At 40.0% G+C, this 25806-nt stretch overlaps 1 protein-coding gene across 1 annotated transcript; it reads left to right on the top strand.

Moving 5' to 3' along the window:
• The first annotated feature begins 4107 nt into the window (after positions 1-4107).
• LOC122082699 (elongator complex protein 3) lies at positions 4108-25633 on the top strand. The gene is made up of 9 exons (XM_042650424.1): positions 4108-4741; positions 18053-18122; positions 18229-18401; positions 19734-19908; positions 20101-20267; positions 20419-20638; positions 20770-20874; positions 23178-23330; positions 25058-25633. The coding sequence occupies exons 1-9, from the start codon at positions 4272-4274 to the stop codon at positions 25214-25216; spliced, it is 1692 nt and encodes a 563-aa protein (XP_042506358.1). The 5' UTR covers positions 4108-4271; the 3' UTR covers positions 25217-25633.
• Positions 25634-25806: the final 173 nt, after the last annotated feature.

Below are 25806 nucleotides of genomic sequence, written 5' to 3'. Positions count from 1 at the left end.
TTCACAAGGGTGGCTAATGGATTCAACAGCTTCTCACCATATGACCTCTGATATAAGCAATCTCTCTCTTCATGCTGAATATGAAGGACTGGATGAAATAATTATTGGCGATGAGTCAGGTTTAGCAGTTACACATACAGGCTCCACCACTCTACCTTCCTCATCCACTAATTTTTCATTATCTAATGTCTTGTGTGTTCCCTCCCTTAATCGCAATCTCATATCCGTTGCAAAGTTTTGCAAAAATAATGATGCTTCCATTGAATTTTTTCCATCTTATTTTTTGGTGAAGGATCTGCGCACGGGGGCGATTCGCACATGCGGGCAGCATAAGGATGATGTTTATGAGCTACCACTTTCCATTTCTCCTTACGTGGCTCCACCGGTGCAATAGCTAGCATTTGTACAACCCCCTCAGATTGGCATCAACACCTTGGTCACCTGTCTCGTCGTATACTTCATTTCCTTCTCAAATCAGGATCCTTGCCACACACCTCAACCTCCATTCCCACCTCTCTATGTGATTCATGTCAATGCAATAAAAGTCATAAACTTTCCTTTCATGTCTCTACTCTCAAAAGTCAGGGCCCACTAGATTTAATTTACACTGATGTTTGGGGTTCCGCTCCCATGCTCTCTATTGACGGTTTCAAGTACTATGTTATTTTTGTTGATCACTTCACCAAGTATGTCTGGATTTATCCCATTTGGAATAAATCAGATGTTTTCCTCTTGTTCCCAAAATTTTAAAAATTGGCTGAACATCATTTTCAAACCACCATTGGTTCACTTTACTCAGATGGTGGTGGTGAATATCAAAAATTAAAAGAATTTCTCACCACCCATGGCATTGAACACTTAACCACCCCACCTCATACGCCTCAACACAATGGCTATGCTGAGAGACGTCATCGCCTTGTAGTTGAAACTGGTCTTACTCTCATGCATCATGCCTAACTTCCCACTACCTTCTGGTCCTATGCTTTTCAAGCTGCCACATATCTTATAAATCGTCTCCCTACACCAACCCTTTAATTCCAATCTCCATTTGAAGCCCTTCATCACACCAAACCAAACTACACCAAGCTTCACATATTTGGTTGCATATGTTACCCTTGGCTTCGGCCATACAACAGTCACAAGCTTGTTGCTCAATCTCGTCCCTGTGTTTTCCTTGGGTACTCATTATCCCTGATCCATCCTCAAAGAAATTGTTCATTTCACGCTATGTTATTTTTGATGAAACTCAATTTCCCTTTAAATCTCTTGACTCCATACTCAACCGCATTACCGCCTCCTCAATCTCTCAAATGGATTCCCAGTTCCTCCCCACCACATTTTATTTTACCACTCACTTTGGATGTCAATCTCAACATTGCCAAAGCCTCGGCCCGAGCACAGGTGAAAATGGAATTGCTACCCCTACATCATCAAGCACTACCAGCTTGATGTGTGAATCGTCATCTACTCCCACTCCCATGTCCTCCCCGACCACTTTACTCTCCCCGTCATCCCCCATATCTACAACCACAACACCTATACCAGCTCCCCAACATCCTTCTTTTCTTACACACCGCATGACCACCCGATCTCAAAATAACATCTTTAAACCAAAACAACTTCATGCCACCACCAAACACCCTATATCTCCCTCTCTTGAGCCCACCAGTGTCTCTCAAGCTATTTGGGATTCTCATTGGCATGCTTCCGTGTCTAATGAATTTAATGCTCTCATTTACAATGGCACGTGGGAATTGGTGCCTCCTCATCCTCGCCAAAATATTGTTGTATGTAAATGGGTATTTCGCATAAAACACAACCCCGATGGAAGCATTGATCGCTATAAAGCCTGCCTCGTTGCCAAGGGATTTCATCAGCGTCTTGGTCTTGATTACCATGACACATTCTACCCAGTAGTAAAGCCTACCACCATCCGTGTTGTCCTCAGTTTGGCTATTGCTCAAGGATGGTCTCTTCATCAATTGGATGTCAACAATGCTTTCCTTCATGGTACCTTATCTGAAGAAGTCTATATGCAACAAACACCTAGGTTTGTAGATTCTACCAAACCCTCTCATGTTTTTCGCCTGCGGAAGGCTCTATATAGACTCAAGCAAGCACCTCGGGCTTGGTATCATGCTCTCCGGTCATTCTTACTTGAGTATGGCTTCACCAACTCCAAGGCCGATGCCTCTCTATTCATTTACTCTCAAAATGGCATTATCACTTATTTTTTGGTCTATGTGGATGATCTCATTCTTACGGGGAATGACAAAGAATTTCTATCAACATTTGTCCAAGCTCTCTCCGAACAGTTCTCCTTAAAAGACTTGGGTGATCTCCATTTATTTCTAGGTGTTGAAGTCATCTCAACCACTATTGGTATATCCCTCTCCCAACACAAATACATTCATGATCTCCTTGAACCCACGAACATGGCTGGTGCAAAGGAAACTGCCACCCTGCTCTCTATTACATGTGCCTTGAAACTTCATGATGGGTCTCCTCCAACTGATGCAAAGGAATATAGGAGTACCATTGGTGCTCTTCAATACCTTTCTCTCACAAGACCAGACATTGCTTTTGCTGTCAACAAATTGTCTCAATTCATGCACAAGCGTACACAATCCCATTGGGTTGCTACCAAACGCCTACTCAGGTATCTCAAAGGCACTTTATATCATGGTTTATTCCTCAAACAGCAACCCAATTTGAAACTTCATGCTTACTCGGATGCCGATTGGCCTGGGAACATTGATGATCGCACTAGTACTACTGCCTATATTGTCTATCTTGGTGGCAATCCCATCTCTTGGAGCTCACGCAAACAACGTGCTGCAGCTCGATCCTCTACCGAGGCAGAATACCGAGCTGTTGCTGCCACCACCTCTGAGTTGATGTGGGTTCGATCCCTTCTACATGAACTTGGTGTCTCTTCAACACAACCACCAGTTATCTATCTGTGATACTATTGGTGCAACTTATGTGTGTGCAAATCCAGTTTTCCACTCCCGCATGAAACATATCGCCATTGATTACCACTTTGTTCGTGACCAATTATCACCTGGCCTGCTCAAGGTATCTCATGTCTCGACCCGTGATCAATTGGTTGATGCTCTCACCAAGCCCCTCTCTCGTCAATGACATCTCTCTCTTCGGTCCAAGATTGGTATTTCTCATGGAACTACCATCTTGCGGGGGCATAATGGTGATACACATCCACTCACTCAATCATAGGCTCCAATCGCTTAAGGGATGAAGCCAAATCTTCTTCATCGTGTAACACACCTATACATTCCAAAAATACCCAAGAGATAAGCCCAACACCAAGGACCAGCTGTATATTCTCTACACTTTAGGAAACTAAATGTAAATCAACAATATGTTTTGTCTTGTAATGTGTATTTAAATATACAATTAGCAGGAATGAAATCATAAGTTTGAATTCCCAGAACCCACTGTTTTCGACACCCGTGAGCATTTTTGCTTTTATGTAACAACAAAAACAATTGTTTTATCTAGTTTTACCATACAACAAAATTACTCTCATATCAAGAAAAAGAAGGTTTCTAACTCATAAACAGTTATTTGGAACAGAATCGTTGCCATACAAAGCCTAAGCGGTATTGCAATAGCCAAAGGGTAATATCCATGTGAGGTTTCTAAGGTTAATGCATGAATTAACTCAAAATGTGCACTAACTAAACAATGTTGGGACTAATAGTCGTTAAGCACTCTCAAAATGCTTATATAAAGAGGGATTATCAAGGAAGACGCCAATGGTGTTGTCTAATTTGAGATGTTCCATGGGGAAGTCAGCCGTCCAAGCACCAAGACCAAATAAGGGGTAGGGGGTTCATTTCATGGGACCTATGAGAGAGGGGAGTTTAGTACAAGACCAAATAGCGTTCTTTTTTCTTTATTCTTCACAAGAAAAGTATTTTGGTTGGAGGGAGGGTTCCCACAAGACAACTATGCCTGTGCAACATCAACAATAATAGGATTTTCACCTTTCATAAGTGGTTCATCCCCACTGTGTGAGGGCATAGGGTTACGCTGACTTTGGTTAACGTTAACTCCATGACTGGGTGGATAGTTTTGTAAACTTTTACTCTTTTATTTTTTTGGGGTTAGAAAGGTAGTTTTGTAAACTGAAACCTATTATTCCCCTCTCATTCTTTTCCTTTCTCTCTTCCCTTCTCTGCTCTAACTAACCCTGTCATTTGATGAGTTAACTCTCAACTATCTACAGTTACAAATCTCTCTCTTCCATGGCAACGGTAGAGGAAATCGAGGTGAGGAAGATGCCTCGCCCCGGTCGAGGTGGAGTCATCTCTCACGGACTCACCGAAGAAGAAGCTCGAGTTCGAGCCATAGCCGAGATAGTGAACGCCATGGTAGAACGTTCACGAAGAGGAGAAAACGTCGACCTCAACGCCCTCAAGTCCGCCGCTTGTCGCAAGTACGGCCTTTCTCGTGCCCCGAAACTCGTCGAGATGATTGCAGCATTGCCCGAGTCCGAACGCGAGTCTCTGCTTCCTTGCCTCAAAGCAAAACCCGTCCGTACAGCTTCTGGTATTGCCGTTGTTGCTGTCATGTCGAAACCCCATCGGTGTCCTCACATTGCCACCACCGGGAACATCTGTGTGTATTGTCCTGGGGGGCCTGACTCTGATTTCGAGTATAGCACTCAGTCTTACACGGGGTACGAACCCACCAGTATGCGAGCAATTCGTGCCCGGTAAGCTTTCATTTTTTAATTTCTCTAGAAATTTTTTGGTGGGTGGTTTTTGTTCAATTCTTTTTATTGGGTTTGCTTTAGGTGGGCTTCTATGTTTACTTGGCTATCTTGTTCTTAATTGCCTATGTATTGTGTAACGTGTGGAACTGCTTATGTTTTGATTATTTAATTCGTGCTCTGTATGTTTTCTTTTTTTAATTTCATTGGTAATCCTTGTGGGTAGCTTTTTTTCAGTTCTATTCTATTTGTTGGATCCCCCCCCCCTCCTCTTTCTATTTATCTAATTATCTTGTTTCTTATCAGGTCTAATTAGAAATTCTTTGGTGGGTGCCTTCACTTCTATTAATCTGGATTTTGAATGTTTCTGATGGATTTTTCTTTCTGTTTCATTATGTATGAGTGGACTTTTAGTATGTCTGTTGTTGCTTGTGGAGCAACATGGGGTTTGGTGTTTGTTTTTAAACACTTAACTGGAACTTTAACAAGTGAATGTAAATGAGATATAGTGCTGCAGGCTGCTATAAGCACTATTGTTAATTTATTCCTATAAGACAACTGTAAATTTTGATGTTAGAAAGATAGCTTCTTGTTGAATATCCAAAATGTTCTTGATGGTCCAAAATTTGATTGACTTTGTAGCCTTAATATTTTCTGTTTCTTGTGTGAAGCTAAACAGAATATGGATTTGTTTCCTACACCATTTATATGATGAAACAGGACCTGGTGATGCAGATACAGCTGCCCTTTCTTGGTTGGACCAGCATGACCGGCTTTGGAAGCCTAGAGCCAAGAAGAACCGGTCCAGCCTAGGGTTTTGGTCCAACAAGGGTTGGAAATAAAATTAGTAGCTTACTTAGTATTTTATTTCATGCTTTTATTTTCCAGACTTGAACGGAGGAGTAGGATTTATTTCCTTGCTTTGGTTTCTTTTTTATAGTTGTTTCCTAGTTTAGGCTAGTTTCCATTTCAGTTAAGTTTTTAATTTCATGTTCCTATTTTCCTATATATTGGTTGTAATCGATTGAAGATTTAGAGAGTGAGTTTGATTATTGAATGAATGTGTTGAGTGCGATTCTCCTTTTTCCCCCTCTCTACCCTGATTTCCCCTCTCTTCCCTAAGGGTTCTCCATCAACTTGGTATCAGAGCCGAAGGATCCTATTCCTTCCCCATCTTTCTTCTTCGCTTCCCATTCTCTGTGTCGGCTTCCACCGATACTGAGAAAAAAAAAAAACCCGATTCTATCCAGAGAAGAATCGACCCTTTTTCTCTACGCCTCCTCTGTTCCTCCGACAGCAGCAAAAAAAAAAAAAAAGAAAAGGAGCAGCAAGAAGAGAAGAAAAGACGAAGAAGAAGTAGAACAGAGAGAGACGCATACCTGGTTTCCGTCGGACCCCTGAAGTGTCTCGCCTCCCTTTCTTTTTCTCCTCACTTCGATTCCCAACCAGAAAATCCCATTGCCTCCTCTTTCACTTTTCCCTTCCGACAGCAGCCACCGCCTCCTCTTTCTGGTTCCGACAGAAACTTAACAAAAAAAAAAAAAGAGCAGAGAGAGAAAACAGAACCAGAAGGAAGCGAAGGACGAAGAAGAGAAGAGGCAGCGAGAAGCAAGATCAAACCAAGAAAAAAAAAGAAGAAGAAAGAAAGCAGACATAACTGGTTCCCAGCTTCTCGCCTCCCGCTCCATGTCGACTTTCGTCATTGCGAAGTCCTCGCAGCTGATTGAAGTCACCACCGTTGATCACAACCCCCATGTAAGTCACGATCCATTGTTGGAGTCGAAGATCCCTGGGTTTCCGCATCTACTTGCCGTAGCCAAGAAAAGAGCCCTGGATGTCTCTTTCTCCTTCCTCGCTGGCTTAAACTCCTCACTGCCCTTCAGTCGGCCAGCGGTAACCCTTTTCTTTCCCACGATTTCTTTTTGTTTTTTTTTCTTCCCTTAATTCTTCTGATTTTTCAGAATTACCCCTCTTTTATCTATTAATTCCTTCTATCCCTCATTTTTTTCTTATTTACATTTGGATCCCTGCCCACACTTGATATCCTTTGTGGTTTAATTGAATCTCAAGTAATTGCAATTCTGCCTTTCCTAAAAAAAAAAGAAAAAGAAGTTATATACTATTCTACCATATATTCTTGAGTGCTATTTTGTTAATCATCACCATGGTAGCCAATAGTGAAGTTGTTCAACAGTTGAATTCTTATAAAGGAGAAACTGATACAAAATTTGATGCTCTCACTAACATGGTCACGTCCCTAAAAACAATGGTGGAATCCATGCAAGTTTCTATTGATCGTTTGGTGGCAGCAGATAAAGGAAAGAGTCCCATTCAATCTGGGGATTCTTCTAACACCACTCCACAGGATCCGCCAGTAACACTACCACCACCACCACATCATACACCACCACCACCACCTCCACCACCATATGGGACTGATAGACATGATGATGGAGCAGAAAGAGCAGCAAAATTGGATGTCCTTGATTTTTGTGGAGACAATAATCCAGAGTTGTACCTTGACTGGATTCACAGTTTAGATACATTCTTCAGATGGTACGGGTTGACTGAGGCTCGAAAGATCCTATTTGCAGAGGCCAAACTGAAAAGCACGACTCAAGTCTGGTGGATCAAGCAATAACAACAGAACCGAACCCGAGGCATTGGTTTGGTCACTACTTGGGCTGAAATGTATGAAGTCATGAACCGGCGATTCTTGCCTTCTGATTACAAGCCGTATGCATCTCAGGTTTGCACAGTTGAAACAAGAGAATTTGACCATTGAAGAGTATGTTGCTAGATTTTATTATTTGGCCACTCGTTCTGACTTTGAGTGGGATGAAGAAGTATTAGTGGCACAATTTCACAATGGTTTGCACTTTCAACTTAGTGCTTCCCTTGCATCTAGTCGATTGCCTACCATGGAAGACGCCGTACAAGTAGCATATCAGGTTGAGGAAAGTCTGAAACGCCCATACAACCGGAGAAATTTTGCAGATACTTTTTCTCGAGGTACTAGTTCCGTTTGGCAATAGTCTCCTACCCAAGAGAGGTCATCTAGCAAACCACAGGCTAGTGCTACATATATGGCCTCTTCACGACCTAGTCGACCGTATTCTCCACCTCGACATGTCTCTGAAATGTCATCTTCACGGCCTACTCGCCCATACTCACCCCCTCGGCGTGGTTCAGATAAACCTTCTGATTCTTCAAAATTTACAGTTCGGTGCTACTCATGCCATGAATTTGGACATATCAGTGCCCAATGTCCCAGCCGTTTGGTTGTTTTTATTGATAAGGATTCTCCTATACCATATATTCCCGAAGAGCAACTTGGTTCTGACACAGTTGATTTAAGAGAAGAGCGTGCAACAGGTGAAGTCAATGACACTCTCAGTGACGATGACCAACATCCTTTTTATGTCATTCGTCATGTGTTGACCACTCAGAAGGCCACTGAAAATGAAGATTGGCGCCGCAGTAGTATTTTTCAGACTCGTGTGAAATGCAATGATCAATTGCTAACCTTGGTCATTGATGGAGGCAGTTACACTAATGTTGTCTCTGAAGACGCTGTTCGTAAGCTAGGATTGAATACAGAACCACATCCTAATCCTTACAAGGTTGCTTGGGTGAACAACACTAATCTCAAAATCACAGATAAGTGCTTGGTCACATATTCTATTAGTGGATTTAAGGATACAGTCCAATGTGATGTCCTCCCTCTGAAGGTGTGCCATATCCTTCTTGGTCGACCTTGGTTGTTTGATAAGAAAGTACAACATTGTGGCTATGCCAATACCTATGCCTTCAAGCATGCCCACAAGACTATGAAGTTTCATCCTGCCAAAGATCTCCCTGAAATTAAGCTCAAGAAGATGGTGGGATCATTCCTCATTTAGCATATTCCTTCAGACGGTCTCCTCGGTCCTTTCCCTAACTCGACGGAGTCGAGTTCTTTTCAGAGGAGGAGAGTTGATGCAGATACGGCTGCCCTTTCTTGGTTGGACCAGCATGACCGGCTTTGGAAGCTTAGAGCCAAGAAGAACCAGTCCAGCCCAGGGTTTTGGTCCAACAAGGGTTGGAAATAAAATTAGTAGTTTACTTAGTATTTTATTTCATGCTTTTATTTTCCAGACTTGAACGTAGGAGTAGGATTTATTGCCTTGCTTTGGTTTCCTTTTTATAGTTGTTTCCTAGTTATTTTCCTATATATTGGTTGTAATCGATTGAAGATTTAGAGAGTGAGTTTGATTATTGAATGAATGTGTTGAGTGTGATTCTCCTTTTTCCCCCTCTCTACCTTGATTTCCCCTCTCTTCCCTAAGGGTTCTCCATCACCTGGCATAGAAGTACTCACGTGTAGAATGGGTGTTAAATTTTTTATATTATTCAGCCTAGCTTGCAAGACAAATAAGGATATTTGCATCTTCAGAGAGCTTCTCCAATCTAAACAACATCTGAAGAGCCGGAAATTAAGAAACGAATATATGACAAGAAGTTTGCAATTTACTTTAGGGTGATGCAGTTGCACTTCTATGGCTGAACAGGTTTGACCGTGTCTGGAAAACTAGGCTGAGAAGACCAGGTCCAAACCTGGGTTGGTCCGCTTGGGGTATTTAGGGGATTTTATTAGGGGTTAGTTTTGTCAATTCAATTTTCAACAAAAAAAAAAAAGTTGTCAATTCATATTTATTATTTATTTATGTTTATCTGTGGTTGGTAGGAGTCCGGTTTCAAAGTTTGTTTCAGATTATGATAGGTGTTAGTTGAGTTTGAGTCACTTTTGAAATTTGTTTCAGTTTTGGATGGCAATTGGGATTAGTAGTCTTGAGTCTATATATGTAAATGTTACAAATGGAGATTTGGATTGGAACAAAATGTTTATTTTGACTGTTGTGATGGCCGAACGGCTGGTTGACTCTCTCTCTCTCTCTCTCTCTCTCTCTCTCTCTCTCTCATTCACTCTTCCTGCTCGATTCATCCCTGGTTTCTGTTTATCAGGTCTGATTACCTCTTTTTCCCCTCTCTGTCTGTTATTATCCCTGTTGAGTCTATCTTGTTTAATCATGTTATCCTATTTTACTGCTTCTGTGTTACTGGTTGGGTTGGGAAAGAGTTGTTAGATCGCCCCAGCTTACCTGCCTATTCAACCTGAGATTTTGGGCATCAGGTGTTCTCCCTAGGGTGATTGAAGCCCTTGAATCCCATTCCCGAAGTTCTCTTATACTGGGAGTTACAGGCCTGAACAGAAACCAAACCTGTACCTACGAAAAATAAACAACAACAACAACAACCAAACCTGTACTTACGGCCCGGAATTTTATTAACTTCCAGGTTGCTGTTTCAAGAGAATCTTGCTTGGGTTTCAGAGACATTGGATTTGCTACCTAATTCTAAAATCCTGAGTCGATCTGTGATCATATGGGGGAGTTCTCACAATTGAATCAGGTTCTGTTCTACTGCCCTGGCTGTTCCTATCATGAGCATTCTTGTCATGGTGTCTAGGAGACTCAAGCCATTGGAGGGGGTTTGTATATCAAGGCAACACCAAGAAGGAGACTATGCGAATCGTAGGCGGCGCCCAAGGTGGTTTGTCTAGCAAGGGGCGCTTGGATGCCTACAACTATGATTGTGAGGAAGAAGAAGTTTCTTCTTAATTTTGATTGAGGACATAATCTATCTGAGCACCTATTTTTAGTGTTTGTCCTGTTTTACCCCATTCTTACTTTAAAATTCCAGTTTCGTCCAATTTCTCAATTCTGATTACTTTTACATCCTAGATTCTGATTGCTTTCCCAAAAGGGGTCTTGAACCATAGTTTTTAAGGCGCTGCTAAGGCGTCGCTTTACCTGCGCCTTGGCGCTGATGCAGTTTATAGATGGTAAGGCAGTGCTCCGCCTTATGTGCAGTGGCGCCTTATGGGTTTTTTTTTTTAACACATTTTAAAATTACTTGATGAAGATTCCAAATATAGATTTTTTATTGGTAGGTGTATAGTTTTGTTAACACTTGAGATGTATGGGATCAGCTTTACTCCACAAAAAATAACCAAAACAAACAAAACAAAAACACGATTCATAAACAACATTTGGATTTTGTCAAGGGTTTTAAGAAAGGGCTTTGAGAAGGAATCAAGGAACAAGGAAGAACCACTGATCCAAGTGACCATTTTTGCTCCGACAACGGTGAGCTTGCTCCGGCAGCGGTGAGCTTCATTCTTCTTTGACAGGAGTAGAAATATAATGGATGACCTTAGGGCTTAGGCACTCATTTTGGTATCATTGAGGTAAGTATAATAAACACTTGTATTTTTTGTCTTCTTTTCTTTATATTTATAATTTTGTTTCATAATTATGTATTTATATTATATGTTAATATGTTATGATGATTGATGAAGATGAACTTAGTTTATTCACTTTATTGATTTGTTTTCTTGATGAATATCTTATATTGGTATGAATATGAACCTTTAATATTTATTTAACATATAAGTAATAGGATTCAACTAGGATTTGAGCCAAATAGATTGGTTTTATAAAAAAAATTACACATGAACGCTTTAGTCGATAAGGCGACGCTTTATGCCCGCCTTATCGCTAAGGTGCTCCGAAAGACCCTCATACGCCACCGTCGCCTTACCGCCTTAAAAACTATGTCTTGAACTGATTTCAAATTTACGAAATTGCCAATGCTCCTTCATATTTGAACTCTTATCACTTTGGTGGCCCAAAGCGACAAACATTAGGTTTTGGAATCCTAGGTTACATTAATGGATCGGGGATCTACATGTTGTTCGCATGTAATGGCATCTCCCGCGCCAAGCCAATGGGCACACAGGAGTGGGTGCATCATGACTCGTAGGGTGTGAGAGGGATGCACATTCCTCATGCCACTGCGTGTACATCCTTTTCCCCTACTTTAGTTATGCTGTTTTGGATGGTCATTAGTGTTTCGGCATTTTCCCTTAACAAGTTCTCTGAAAAAGGCTTTTAAGGATACTATGAAAAAAAAATTATGGATTTAGAAGGGAGTCACAATAAAATGTGGAGAAAAATTATATGTCATATTGTTAAAAGACAGTTGAGGTCACTTAAAGTCTTAAATGTGTGCTCGTTGCTTTGTGATAGTTCATGACTTCACATTAGTTCTTCTAAAAGTGGGATAAATGGGGTGGGTAGGTTCTAGATTGGGAGAATTCCTTGTGGTAGAAGTGTCAAGAATCAAATCTCATCCTACTTCTTGCATGGAGTGTGTTGATATATACTGTTGATAGACATTGGTTTTTCTCTCACTTAAAAGCTCGAGTTTTTGTGATAAGTGGGCGTAACATGGTATCAAAGCCAGGAGCATGGGTGTTCGATCCCTGGTTGTGCCCTTTGGTGCCACATGATGGTGTCACATGTAGAGCCCTGCGTGTGTGTGTTTGTGTGTGTGTGTGTGTGTGTGTGCGCGTGCTTGCCCTAACTGATGTAGTTGAATCACCGAAACGATCTTATTTTATTAGAAATAAGATTTGGGATGGGTTATATATGTTTTAGGCCTTTGATCCCATGTGTTTTTAATGTAATGAGCCACTTTAATACGCTTAAAATATGGGTAGAAGGTAGGAATACATGATTTACTCCATTAGTTTAGTTAGAGCCCTGTTTTGAGTCAGTTTACGTTATTTTTTGAGTTTCCTACTCAGTTTATGTTATTGAATTAGTTAAGGATTGAGTTATGCCTCTCCTTTCCTTTTTAGTGTACGAGTCTGTTTTGAGTTTTCTACTTAAGTTTGTGAGGGGTACTAGCATTATACATTAATTTTGATTAATCAAAACAAAAATGTTGCTTTCTCCTTCTTGTATGAAGAATCTCATGTGTTTGATCAAGGTTGGTTGATGTTTGATCCGTCCAAACACCTTGTGGTGGGAAGCTCGGGTGCATATCTCTCTCTCTCTCTAGTTCTCTCCGGTACTGTTGATATTGATTTATGCAATCTGTCCATCTCTGATCTGTGAAACTCTTTAATCGAACCACAATTAAACTTGCTGGTTTGAAGGTGAGATTCATGCTGGACTCAATTTCTGATATCAGTAACCATCTGTAGATTTTGTTCTCTACCTGTTGCTGTTTTTAATTTCTTCATCTAATGGTTATTTAGAGCAATGCTACTTCTATTAGGATTGCTAATTTAATAGTGGAGAGCATACCTGATTTATATCTGATCAATGAAGTACACCAACGATTTTGTCAGAATCCTTATTCTGTTTTCAGATCTTAGATTGAGTGGCTACGTAATGGATTCCTATTTGCATTAGGATTCCATTACTCTTCTATTATCTTAATCGATTCTTTGTTTAGTTGGTTCATTCTTCCTAAGATTAATGTCCCCATATCAATTATGTTTTGACATTATATTTCTATTTTGTTTATAATATAACTTGTGAATTGACAGTTTCACCCCTTTCCTAGTGTCATTAGTGTGACACCCAAGAATACAGCAAGTACTAGACCCGCCTGGGAGATCGGTGAAGGTGTGCAAACTTTAGTCCCGCATCACCTAGGGAGAGATTACTGGGCTAGTTAATAATCTCTAGTCTCTTTAACATGGCACAATGCGTCTGAAAGCGTTGAGGCCCATGGGCCAAAGAAGATAATATTGTGTAAGGTTAATGGGGCTGGGGCTTTACAATTAGAATTACTGCATAATTCCATATCTGCCCCTTAGATTACTCTGGAAATTTTCAGCAAAGGTTCCTTGTAGTGTCAAGAGGATTCAATATAAATTTTATGCCCATCCATTGTTCCAATTCTATTCTTTGAATTTCTCCAAAACCTACTTGCTTATTTCTCTGTTGAAAGATTCTTTTCTGGTACTGTTTATTCCTTTAAATTAGTATTATATTACTTAAAGTTCGAGCTTTTGGTATAAGTTATTGTAACAGATGCATGTTGGAGGCTTGAAGCTAATTGTAAGTGTTAAATCAAACTAGGTCTTGACCCGGTTTGTTCATAGGTCGTCCATGTGGGGCAAGTATAGACCCATTAAGATTATAAACCCTAGATGGCCAGATTTCTATAAATAAGAGGTCTAGCCACAACAAAGTAGACTTTTGACCTAATCTAAAAAACTCTCTCCCTATTATATTTTGTCTCTCCCAATTGAGAGTGTGTCTCTAAGGATTTCAATGCTATCCTTGGATTTGGAGAGTGAAACTTTTCCTAGCGAGATCGCCTCAAACCTTGAACGTGACGGTTCATGCAGGAAAGACGCGTAGGACAATTAGATCCATTCATCTGTGAACGAAGCATCATTAAGGTAAGCCTAGATCTCTGTTGTTTTCATTATCTTTCATTGGTATCAGAGCATATGTTCTTGGTTGCATCGTCACACATCTCCGGGCATCACTGCGGTTGTGCCAAGTCGAAATCTTGATCTTATGGCTGCTTGTGTTTTTAGCACCATGGACTTAGCCATGGTGCTTTTCACATAATCACCAATCAGAACTTTGTTGCATGGCACTTAACATAATAAAGCGCGTATTACAATCTTTTTTCAGCCACTCATTGTAGGCGTCCATATCACGGCGATGTGCAGCAAAGGTACCCTCTACGAGTTTGGCCATAGCAACGGCCAGATACTAAGTAATCTTGCTCATTGAGCAAGTATTGGATTTTCTGGTGCCACATATCAAAGTTGGGTCCAGTCAATTTGTCTCCTTTGGTGAGGTCCACAACCTGTTTAGTTGCCATATCACTACACTATGATTTTTAGAGTAGACATTAGGTACACATGGAGAATTTATTCCAGAAATCCTGATTAAAATTAATGGATCCTTACTCCACACGGTGAGACAAAAAAATGCGCTAAGCTTATAATTAAATCTCACGTTAGCTGGACAGAACCATCTATATTCAAATGAATCTGCACAGCTCTGAACTTGTTCTGCAATTTCTGAATTCACTCAATGTGCTAAAAGCTTGTTTCACAGCCCCATATGCTTTCGCTGCTTTGTGGACTTATTAGAGACATTGGATAGAGCCTAGTTTCATTCAGGATAGTTCTGAGCAAGAGAACCAGTCAACCATTTGCTTCTGGTGCTCACATCCTGAATTTGTTTTTATAAGCTGGTTTGGCAGGAAGTAAGGGTTATATGCATGTAATCTTGGGTTTAGCTGCTCCTATTGCCAAAGCCTAATGTATTTCTTTCTTTTCCAATTTATCATACAATGGAAAAGATTTAAACTGTTATAAGTTCAATCATTTTTGGTCTTAAATGAGTTGCAGGATAGGAATTGAAAATTCAGTTCGGCCATAGTCCATATGAACCTAAATAAATCCAATCCATTCCATGTTGAACTGCCACTTTGAAACAAATCGAATTGTGACCTGCAGTAAGTACAATTGGAGAACAAGGTGGCAGAATAGAATATATTGGGAAGATATCACTAAAACAGAAAGATAAATAAAGGGAAAGAAGAAAGCACCTATTCAGAAATGGATGTCAATGTAACCCCCCCCCCCAAAAAAAAAAAAAAGGGGAAAAAATAGTGGACATGATGACTCTATTGCCACTTGATGCGGCAAGATCTGACCGGCACAAAATTTGTGTAGGTCCTGAGTACTCAATGAAGCCTGCAAGTAGAAAGCAAGCAAAGCACCGCGTCGGGCCGGTGCTAAAAACCGTCCAATGCCTAAGTCAGAAATGCAACAACAGGTAATCTATATGTAATTTCTTTTAGAATTTTTTCCATCCCGTTTCATTGGGCTTACCTCCTATTTATAGGATGCCTGGCTGTGGTCACCTTCGGTGAGCTTTCCCCCAGTATGAGTTTTAAGGGGTGGTGACTCTCTGGTTCTTCAAGATATTCTTATCCCTGAGAAGATTCCCAGGAATATTTCGGTATGTGAGATGGTTCTGAGAATATTCCCTCCGGCTGTGCGTGTTTAGGTCTTGTATGTGCGGGCTTGTCCTGGATTTGGGGCTGGTCTTTCGATCCTTGATTCTCTTGCTGGTGTGCGCATTCAGAAGGCGTCTTCCTGCATGGGTTTAGAAGGGAAAAGAGCGGTGCCCCATAGTTTAGTGATTATAGGCTGATCTGGCCCAGGAAGAACATGTGCTCAACCCCACAGGCACGTGACAGGCCTAAGAAGTCCCCGGGCCGCCTAAGGTTTGGCCTCACACCCAGGAAAGAGGAGTAAAGGGGCCCGGATTATGGTCTATTGTATGCTCAGCCGAGGGTTGCTCGGATCAATGGCCTGTTGAGGTAGTCTCTACGCTCCAAAGCTCGATGGGATCATTACTAGCCCGATGTTTGGGCTGAATTATGACCAAGGTGGGAGAACTATGACTAAGCTTAGGGCTTTACCGAGCCCTAAGCTCGGCAACACCACGGCCGGGTGTTTTTTTGGCAAATATATGATCGAGCTCGTTGCTCAAAAGATTGACGACCGAGCCTATTGCTCGGCAGGGCGTCGACCGATTGCTCGGCAGGACTACGACCGAGCCTATAGCTCAACAGGACCTCGATCGAACCCATGGCTCGGCGGGACCGTGTCCGAATCTAACGCTCAGTAAGATTACGTATGAGAACTCGGTAAGGCCGTGGCCAAGACTAGAGCTCGGCCGGTCCTCATCCGAGCTTAACGGCTCGGGCAAGTAGATGCCGGTCCAAAGGCTCGGCATCTTAAGTTCCTTGGTTGGGGCTCGGTCAAACGTGTGCTGAGCCATGTTTTTATTTAGGCTCATCACCACTCAAATAGGAACTTCCTTTTTCTTTTCAAATTCTCTCTCTCTCTCTCTCTCTCTCTCTCTCTCTCTCTCTCTCACACACACACTTTTTTGAGGTCTCATAGGTTCACTAAACATACTCAAAAGGGCTTTCCTTGAGTTTTCAATAACTAAAGCGCTAACGTGCGTTGTAGTTTTTCAGCTTGTTCTAGCGCTCTAGGTGCCCAAGTACATGTTTTAAGGGTGACCGTCGATAGTATGTGATATACAGACTATCATTTCGATTGTAACATTGAACTCCTAAAGCTATAAAATTGTTTTTTTTTGGGGAGGTGGAATGCTGGTCTGTCTCCTCAATAAAATTATTGAGCCAAAATAAAGGTGATTATTGAACAAAAGGATTTTTTTAAGTGCTTCTATATTGTTCTTTGTACCGTAATGTAAGGGTACATAAGTTTCATTTGTCTAAAAGCAGAGACAAGCAATACTTTTAGAAGAGAGTGTAGCGAAGCAGAGCAGCCCAATCCATGAGTTGGAACATCATCAGGTTGGGTTTCTGGTGGCCTGGATCACTACAACCGGCACTGTTTTGGTTAGTTCAATCAATCCAAGTATGAATCAAAGCTCAAAATACCTAGTACCTGTTAGAAGAGGTTTCAGCACAGCAAGGCCAAGTCCCTCCATAAAGTTCTGCCGATGGCAAATTCCAGATTTTAATTTGTTCTTCATTCTTGAATTTTGCCAGTTAAACCATTTCAGGAGTTGATTTTGGTGTGTCTACAATTTCAATGTTAAGAGTGTATGTGTCGGTTGGAGGTCTATGGGTGTCCATAGACCTCCATTCCATGGGATGGTTTTTATTACAAGTTAATCTTTGTTAGTTAGATTTTTCTATTAGTCTTTTGAATTCTGCTCATATTAGAGTCCTACTCATATTATTTAACTGTTTCAAGTTTAATATAAAGAGACTAGCTGGACGTCACACAAGCCTTCCTCCCCAATCTCTCTGTCTCTCTCTCATTTCTCTTCTTCACAGATTCTGGTTAAGCTTTATTTACATAGATCATAATCGAACTCTGAAACTAAAGTTTGAAGAACTAGTAGGAAGTACCAGTCCAACTAGAAGCTCTGCCATAACCAAAAACTAGCTTTTTATGTTATTTTTAATTTCATTTATTCTTAGTTTCTTATACTCCAAGTCTTATCTTTAGACCTGAAAAATTCAGAAATAAAATTCGAACTAAATCCTAAAGAATAAATAGGACTCCAACTACTTATCTAGTGACTGAGAACTGGGCATGTAATTAGTTCATGTTTTCCATAGCAATAAAGTTATTTCCTTTAGCTAATAGCGTCGCCTTAGCAGTGCCTTAAAAACTATTACCTGTATATTGTGCAAGGTTAATGTGTTTTTTCTACATATTACTGGAATTCAATCTGTCATTCTTTTTTTTCAAAATTTGTAATTTTGTATCTGAAGTAATCATTATCTCACTGTTTGTTGTTTGATCATTCCAAATCTTAACATGGTATCCATTTTAATGAATATTTTAATTTTAGTTGACTTATATCTTCTTGCTTTGCTTCTATTTTTCAGATACAACCCTTATGTCCAGGCTAGAAGCAGAATAGACCAACTGAAGCGTCTGGGCCATAGTGTTGATAAGGTTTGGCCCCAACCCTCCTCTTGGTAACCCTTTGCTTGTTCAAACCGAACTTGATTCATACACTTCAGGCATGATTTTCCTCTGATGCACTCTGAATATTATGAAGGTTGAATTCATCTTAATGGGTGGTACATTTATGTCACTGCCATCTGAATATCGTGATTACTTTATACGGAATCTTCATGACGCTTTGTCTGGACATACTTCTGCCAATGTTGAGGAAGCTGTTTCATACTCCGAGCACAGTGCAATAAAGTGTATCGGCATGACTATTGAAACGTGAGTGTGTTTTCTTTTCTTTCTTCTTCTTCCTCCCTCCACACTAAAAAAAATTCCCTGTTTAAAATGGAAGGAATAAGCTGAGTCCAAATGTTCAAACTGATGTTTGAAATGGTGCAAGTCAACTATTGCCCAACTTGTGTCACTTTGATGCAGTTAATGGTCCTAAATAGAACTATTAACTGAATCGGAAAATTGAAGAAGCATAGGAAAGAGGCTTGTTCACCATGAACCAGGCTTGGGTTTGATTATTAAACCATTGAAATGAGAACCATTATTCCCTTGACCGTAATGATAAACTTTTCATTCTACTCAAAATATGCTGTTTACAGTGCTTTCTATAGACAGTAATTAGACCCCTATGTCCGTTGACAAATTTTTATTTAAAAAATCTAATTTGATTCTAATTACAGTTTCAGCAATTTCGGTGGATGCTTAATTGCTTCCCTGGATAAACAAAATACTAATTAAGAAACAAATGCAAAGCAAGAATCCTTATCTAACTAGACTTTTTAAAACAGAAACGTCGTTACTGACTGACAGTCCTTCAGAAAGTTCGCCATTATTTCCCAAATATAGCTCAGAATTGCTAGATTTTGGTCTCGTTGGATGCGTAACTCAATAAGCTCTCAAATAGAATCAAATCACACTGAAAAAGAGGAATTTTGAGCTTCCAAAAGTAGACCTAAGAAAAGTGATGGAAATATCTAATTTCTTGTAAAGTATTGGAACTAACTCATTCCCAATCAGTAAAACTGATCATGTGGTTTTTGAAGCATAAGCACGCTACTGATCTGTCATTAAGGGATGCTACCACCACACACTTTTAGAGTTTAAACTTGAGGCAAATCCTTGTTATTCCTGACAGGATGGAAATGCCCATATTTCCTTTCCTCATGCTGTAAAACATCCAGATACACAATAGTATCAGAACTTACTATCAATTGATCTTGTCTAGTATATTCCCTAGGTTAAATTTCATCTTGCTTGAATTATTACAAAGCTGTTACCTCTGAATGTTTTCCATTTCTTCCAGACATCCAAAAAAAAAAAAAAAGGGACGTACCCAGTGCACGGGGTTCCTAACACTGCGGGATCTGGGGAGTGTTATAATTTTGACAGTCTTACCACTGCTTCGCGGAGAGGCTGTTTCCTGACTCAAATCTGGGACCACTAGATCGAAATGTAGCAACCTTACCATTATGCCGAGACCTGCCGTCTTTAGCTCAAATAACAAATTGTAAATTCTTTGATGTTGTGTCAGTATTCATCTCATCATTATTAAAAAGAGCTATTAGCTGATGTTCTTCCGTTTGATCTTTAATAAATTAGGAGGCCAGATTATTGCCTGGGGCCTCATTTGCGGCAAATGCTTTCTTATGGTTGTACTCGGTTGGAGATAGGAGTTCAAAGTACATATGAGGATGTTGCCCGTGACACTAATAGAGGGCATACTGTAGCTGCTGTAGCTGATTGTTTTTGCTTGGCAAAAGATGCTGGTTTTAAGGTGTGCACTTCACTTAGCGCTTGCACTACGTTGTTTTTTCAATTTGGGAATGTCAAGTAGTTAAGTTTAACCACTTACAATATGGGCATATTGTTTTTCTAGTTTGTTCAGAGTAGACTTTCTCTGTTTTTGTTATCTTTGAGTTTTCTTTTATTTTATTCTCCTTTTTATTTGTTTTCCATGTTTCCGCAGGTTGTTGCTCACATGATGCCTGATCTTCCAAATGTTGGTGTGGAGAGAGATTTTGAAAGTTTCCGGGAATTCTTTGAAAGCCCATTATTTAGGGCAGATGGTCTTAAAATATACCCCACCCTTGTAATTCGTGGTACTGGGCTTTATGAGTTATGGAAGACTGGCAGGTACATATTTCATTTAATAAATGTAGTCCTTGATGATGGGATTAGCAGTTGGGCAATTTCTCTTGTACTCGTCGGGGAAGGCATGGCATGGTCATACGTAGTCAGTTTCAAGCCCATTTTTGGTGAATAATTTTCAGTTTTCCCATTACAGGTATAGAAATTACCCACCAGAGCAACTTGTGGACATAATAGCAAGGATTCTTGCAATGGTACCTCCTTGGACACGTGTTTATAGAGTGCAGAGGGACATACCTATGCCTTTAGTTTCTTCTGGAGTTGAGAAGGGAAATCTTAGGGAGCTGGCTTTGGCTCGGATGGATGACTTGGGTTTGAAATGCCGTGATGTTAGAACTCGTGAAGCTGGAATTCAGGTAAGAAGACCAGCTGTGCTAAGTTTGGGCATGTGGTGCAGAAATAAGACGTTGACAATTTGATTTCCCCTCTCCCCTTCCACCATTTCCGTCCTTTTCTAATCCTTTATGCATATTTTCTGGAAATTCAGGACATTCACCATAAAATTAAGCCTGAGGAAGTGGAGCTGGTCCGACGTGATTATACAGCAAATGAGGGTTGGGAAACTTTTCTCTCATATGAAGATACACGCCAGGTATGGAGACTCTCTCTCTCAAAGGAGTCTTTGCCTGTTCAAAATTGAAAACAAACAAATATCTACATAATTTGTTTTTCAACCTTAGAACCTATGGAGCCATTTGCCATCTAGGTGCAGCTTGCATACCTTAGTCAAAATTGGTGCAATATTTAATGCAAATCATATATTCTCATAACCTGGCCCCTTTCTGAATTTCATATTTTTCTTGTAGGCAGTATCTTGCAGAGTACTCCATAGACTTGCTTCATAAATAGTCTAGAAAATACATTCATCAAAGAGCTCTAGCATCTTATGGTTGCATTGTCTTTGCTATTATATGGATTCATAATGATACGTTGGGATGAGACAAGGTCCTGTTGGCCTTGTCCTTGGAACAGTGTTGCATGTATTACTTTTACCTCCACTCCACCCCACACCCCAAGAACCGAAAAAAAAAAGGATGAAAGAAGAGTTAACTCTCTTGGTAGTATTGTGGTGTAGTTCTAGGCTTCTAGCATTGGTGATTTGGTTTGTAAGAAGGTAATTTGTAGACATCCTAAATTGGGGAATTTGGGTATTTGATTCCTAAAACAGATGAATGGAGTTTTTCCTTATAAATATTTATGTAGAAGGCATCAGTGATGCTTTAGGCCTTCAAAGGAGGTGATTGCTCTAAGACAGGATGGGGTCAGGGGGTTTGTTGATAGAGAAATGTGTAGATAATGGACTAGGTGCTTGTAGCAATATGATAAAAGGGGCAGACAATTTTTGTACTTGGGTATCTTCTGGGATTTGATGTGGGGAGTAAATCAAGATTTCTGAAGCTGTCCTGGGTGATATGAAGTTGGCTGAAAGCTACCTAGGCTGTTCAGGTTGCTGTAGAGAAAGATGTCTCAACTGAAATTTGTTAGGTGGTCAATTGGTTGGTCTTTGGAGCTCCTTTCTTCAGAAGAGAGCTGATTGATAGGGAGTTTCATGAATATGTCAAGTCCTATGATCGTCTGATTCGAATGCAAACATGGACTTTGGCTAAACTCTGGGTGTCAGAAGCATCTCTTAAAGTGGAATCATATGTATGAATTTTGTCTATGGATTGAATTATTTCAATAGAGATATTGAAAAAGGAGATATTTAAATTGCCAGCAGGTGTGTTCTATGTTTACAGGAGACTGCTTTTCATTTATTCAATATTGTGACATTGCTGATTTCATATCATTTTGAAATTGAAGATGATCTTCACTGGAAGGCATTCTATTGTTTTAAGTTCAAGAGTAGATATATGACAGTGACTGGTTCACTTTGACATCACTTCGAGCTTATTGGAAGGGATGCAATCTTGTGAAAACAAAGATTGGACATCTCTAAGATTTGTTTTTGATGATGTCTCCTTCTCATGGATTGGGCATTGGCTACTTAAACCGTTAGAGTGGACGAGTCATGCATAGAAATGATTGTTGGCCTCTTACGAGTTACGACTTGAACTTTGTCTGAACTGTGGATGTCAATGGCACCTCTGAAACTGGAATTATATGCATGGATTTTGTCTTTTGGACTGAATTACTGAATACAGATATTCAAAGGGGGAGTATTTAAACTTCTTGCAGGTGTGTTCTATTTATACAGGAGGAGATTGCTTTACATTTATTCAATATTGTGAAATTGATGTTATAGTATTTTGGAACAGAAGATGATTGGACATTGGCTACTACTAGAACTTTGGGAGTAGACTAGCCATGCTTTGAAATGATTGTTGATCTTTAATTTACTGTGGTGGATCTGTTTTTCATTTCCTTTTCAGATGTTGACATAAAGGATGGATGAGGCAGCTGTATTAAAAACATGTTTAAATTCAGGACTGTCGGGCCCCGTTCGGCCTTTTCGCAGTCTGGGATGCCCATTTTTTGTCCCATACATCCGTCCCAACGGCCCATACTAGGGACGGCCTTCAAAACATCCTATGCCAACACTGGGGTGATGTTAATGTGATAGATTTATAGTTGTTTTTACTTTTTAATTATACTTTTGCTGTTCCTTTAAGAACAAATGAAGAAAAGGGAAAGGAATTGACAGGAAAATACAACAACAACAACAATCATAACCTTATCCCAACTGAATGGGTTCAGTTGGGATAAGGTTATGATTGTTGTTGTTGTTTTATAACTATAAATTCAAGACTAGGGATCCAATCTCTTTAGTTGGGCTGAGGCTATGCTGTTATTGTTGATCCAATCTTCTCATACAGCGAGATTTTGTTCCTTGGTAATATAGCTCTTTTTTGTTGACATACTGTCACCTAATTCCTTTATTTCTGTGTGGGGCAGGATATTCTTGTGGGCTTGTTGCGTTTACGGAAATGTGGCAGGAACACAACATGCCCAGAACTCATGGGGAAATGTTCAATTGTTCGTGAACTCCATGTTTATGGAACTGCAGTTCCAGTGCATGGACGGGATGCCGAAAAACTGCAGCACCAGGTAATGTAGCACTTCTCTTACATTCATCTCTGTCTCTCTGAGTGGAGGGTGGGAATGGGTGAGTGTCCTATCTTACCCCAGTAGTCAGTTACTGTCATTGTTTTGAACTGTTGTTGACCTGATGATTATCAGCATTGTGGCGGCCTGGTCTGAATGTTTGGACCATGCCACTAATTTGGTGACTACTATAAGATATGCTTTCCAACAAGTCATGGTGCATGGCGCAGGATTTTGGCACTTCTTCTAAACACACATGAGATGACATATCTGGACTTCATTTTGTTAAAAACTTTTGGCTCTTAATGAAAAACGAACTAATGTGGTAGGTTACTTCAAGCATTGTTTTTAAAGGAAAGTTTGTCAGACTGTATGGGGGGAAAAGCACAATGGTCCAGTGATCCAAGCAATAGCACTCTGCTTATGTCATAATGGATTCTGGTTCAAGGTCCACTCTAACCAGCTTCAACTTCTTATAGAAAATAATAAAATATTAATCACTGATTCACCAATTTATTGACAGTGCAGATGTTCTGAATGGTGCGACTGTCAAAACCAGAGGGTCCACTGACAATTCAGGGTTTTCAAATTCAGGGTTTTTGGGAACACCCTGGGGTCAGATCACTGATGTGGATCAATCCCCTGAAAAGTTTGACCATGCAGTTGGTGATGCTTTTAAGCCGTATTTTAAGGACCATCAAACCAGGTCTGATCACTGTTATGCACTTATGCATCGGTCACCAAAAAAGGTTGACCATGGCTGGCCATATGATGGGTTAATAACGCCCAAGACGGGTAACCCTATTTTTAACAATCTTCCTATCTATCTTCCTAATTAACAGTCAAAAGTATTTACATGTGTTAAAATACCACGTCATTCACTTATAGCACCTAGTTAGCAGCCAAAAAAATAACCAAAATATACCAATGATCACGTTCCAATGATCACGTTCTCTACTAATAGAAGCTAATAAACATAAAATAGTACACAATCCATAGAATTCAATAGAATGTTCACCCCTAGAGATCATATGAGTACGGTAGGAGCCCCTTATCTATTATGTATTTGTATGTATATTATATATTCTACAAATTTACTTATTCATATTTAAGCAGGTAAATGGGTAGTTTAGAACCCCTAACATGTTCCTTAGGTTTTTAGCTAAATGGAAGATAGTCTTTACCCTTGCCATAAAGAGAATAAAACCTTTACCCTTACTCTACAGTATGCCTTTGTGTCGTAGAACCTTGCATTCATGGAATCCTATATTTGAGTCACATTGAGTCTATTCTTTCTGAAGTTATATTTATAATTTCATTTTGGTTGACTATTTAAATGGACAAACCTAGACGGTTCTTTGTCAATTTCTTTTCACACGTGATGGTGTGTAATGTTATAAACATTGGCCTCTGGTCGTTGATGGTCTGAACAGTAAAAGTCAGGTCAGACCATCAAAGCCAAATGTTATTCTTTTTCATTTTTATTTTACCATCTGTCAGATATGGCCATTATATTTATAAAACATATGATGCTCCTAATGTCTGTACCAAGGTTTTTCCTTAGAAAGTTTAATATAGTTGGATTAGATTTATGTAGATATTTTCTTTTTCTTCAATTTATCTTATAATTGGTTGATAGTCACTTCCATTTCTTCACAGTATTTGTGGCATTTAATCAGTTGACACCTGATCTGAGATTTTTTAAATCCTCTTGTCTTTTGTTGGAACAGGGCTATGGTACACTTCTGATGGAAGAGGCAGAGAGGATTGCACGTTGGGAACATAGATCAACAAAACTAGCTGTAATTTCGGGTGTTGGAACCCGACATTACTATAGGAAACTGGGTTATGAGCTTGAAGGGCCATACATGGTAAAATATCTTGTTTAACAAATAGGAATGTGATAGTCACAATTTTCTTTATCTTTTCTCAAGGGTAATGTAAGAATCAAAATCCTTATATCTGTGTTCTGAAATTCGATATGATAATTGGAAAGAATACACATCCGCATGCCAGAAGAGCTAACACGAAGAATTGGAGTCTTGTGATTGCTTAGAAACTGTAATTGATAGAGTTGCTTCAGAAACAAGGTGGATCGACAAGAGATGCCTTTCCATGGGAAGTAAAATATGGAAAAGATGGTTAGAGTCATATATTGCCTTTGTTTCACCAGAGCCGGATATAATTTGTTCAATATTGTTAAAACCTAGCAAACTCATTCATTTTGTAGTTTGGGACAGGTTGTATTGTTGTAATTAGTTAGCCAGAGATTTCAATTCAAACTCTCTCGAAGGAGTTGTATGTTATGGTAAAGAGGAAAGATGCACAAATCTAGCCTGGGCCTAATTAGTGGCCAAGCCGGATATCTGGGCTTATCAGGAAAACCAAGAAGATAGTAGTCGAAGCAAGCAAAGGTTTTGGAACGAACTAAAAAAATTCTTGGGCAACCATTTCAATTCAAGGACCTGAACATCCATCA

Source organism: Macadamia integrifolia, chromosome 6 (genome assembly GCF_013358625.1).
Source record: "Macadamia integrifolia cultivar HAES 741 chromosome 6, SCU_Mint_v3, whole genome shotgun sequence".
NCBI lineage: Eukaryota > Viridiplantae > Streptophyta > Magnoliopsida > Proteales > Proteaceae > Macadamia > Macadamia integrifolia.
This window is presented reverse-complemented; position numbering and strand designations above follow the sequence as displayed.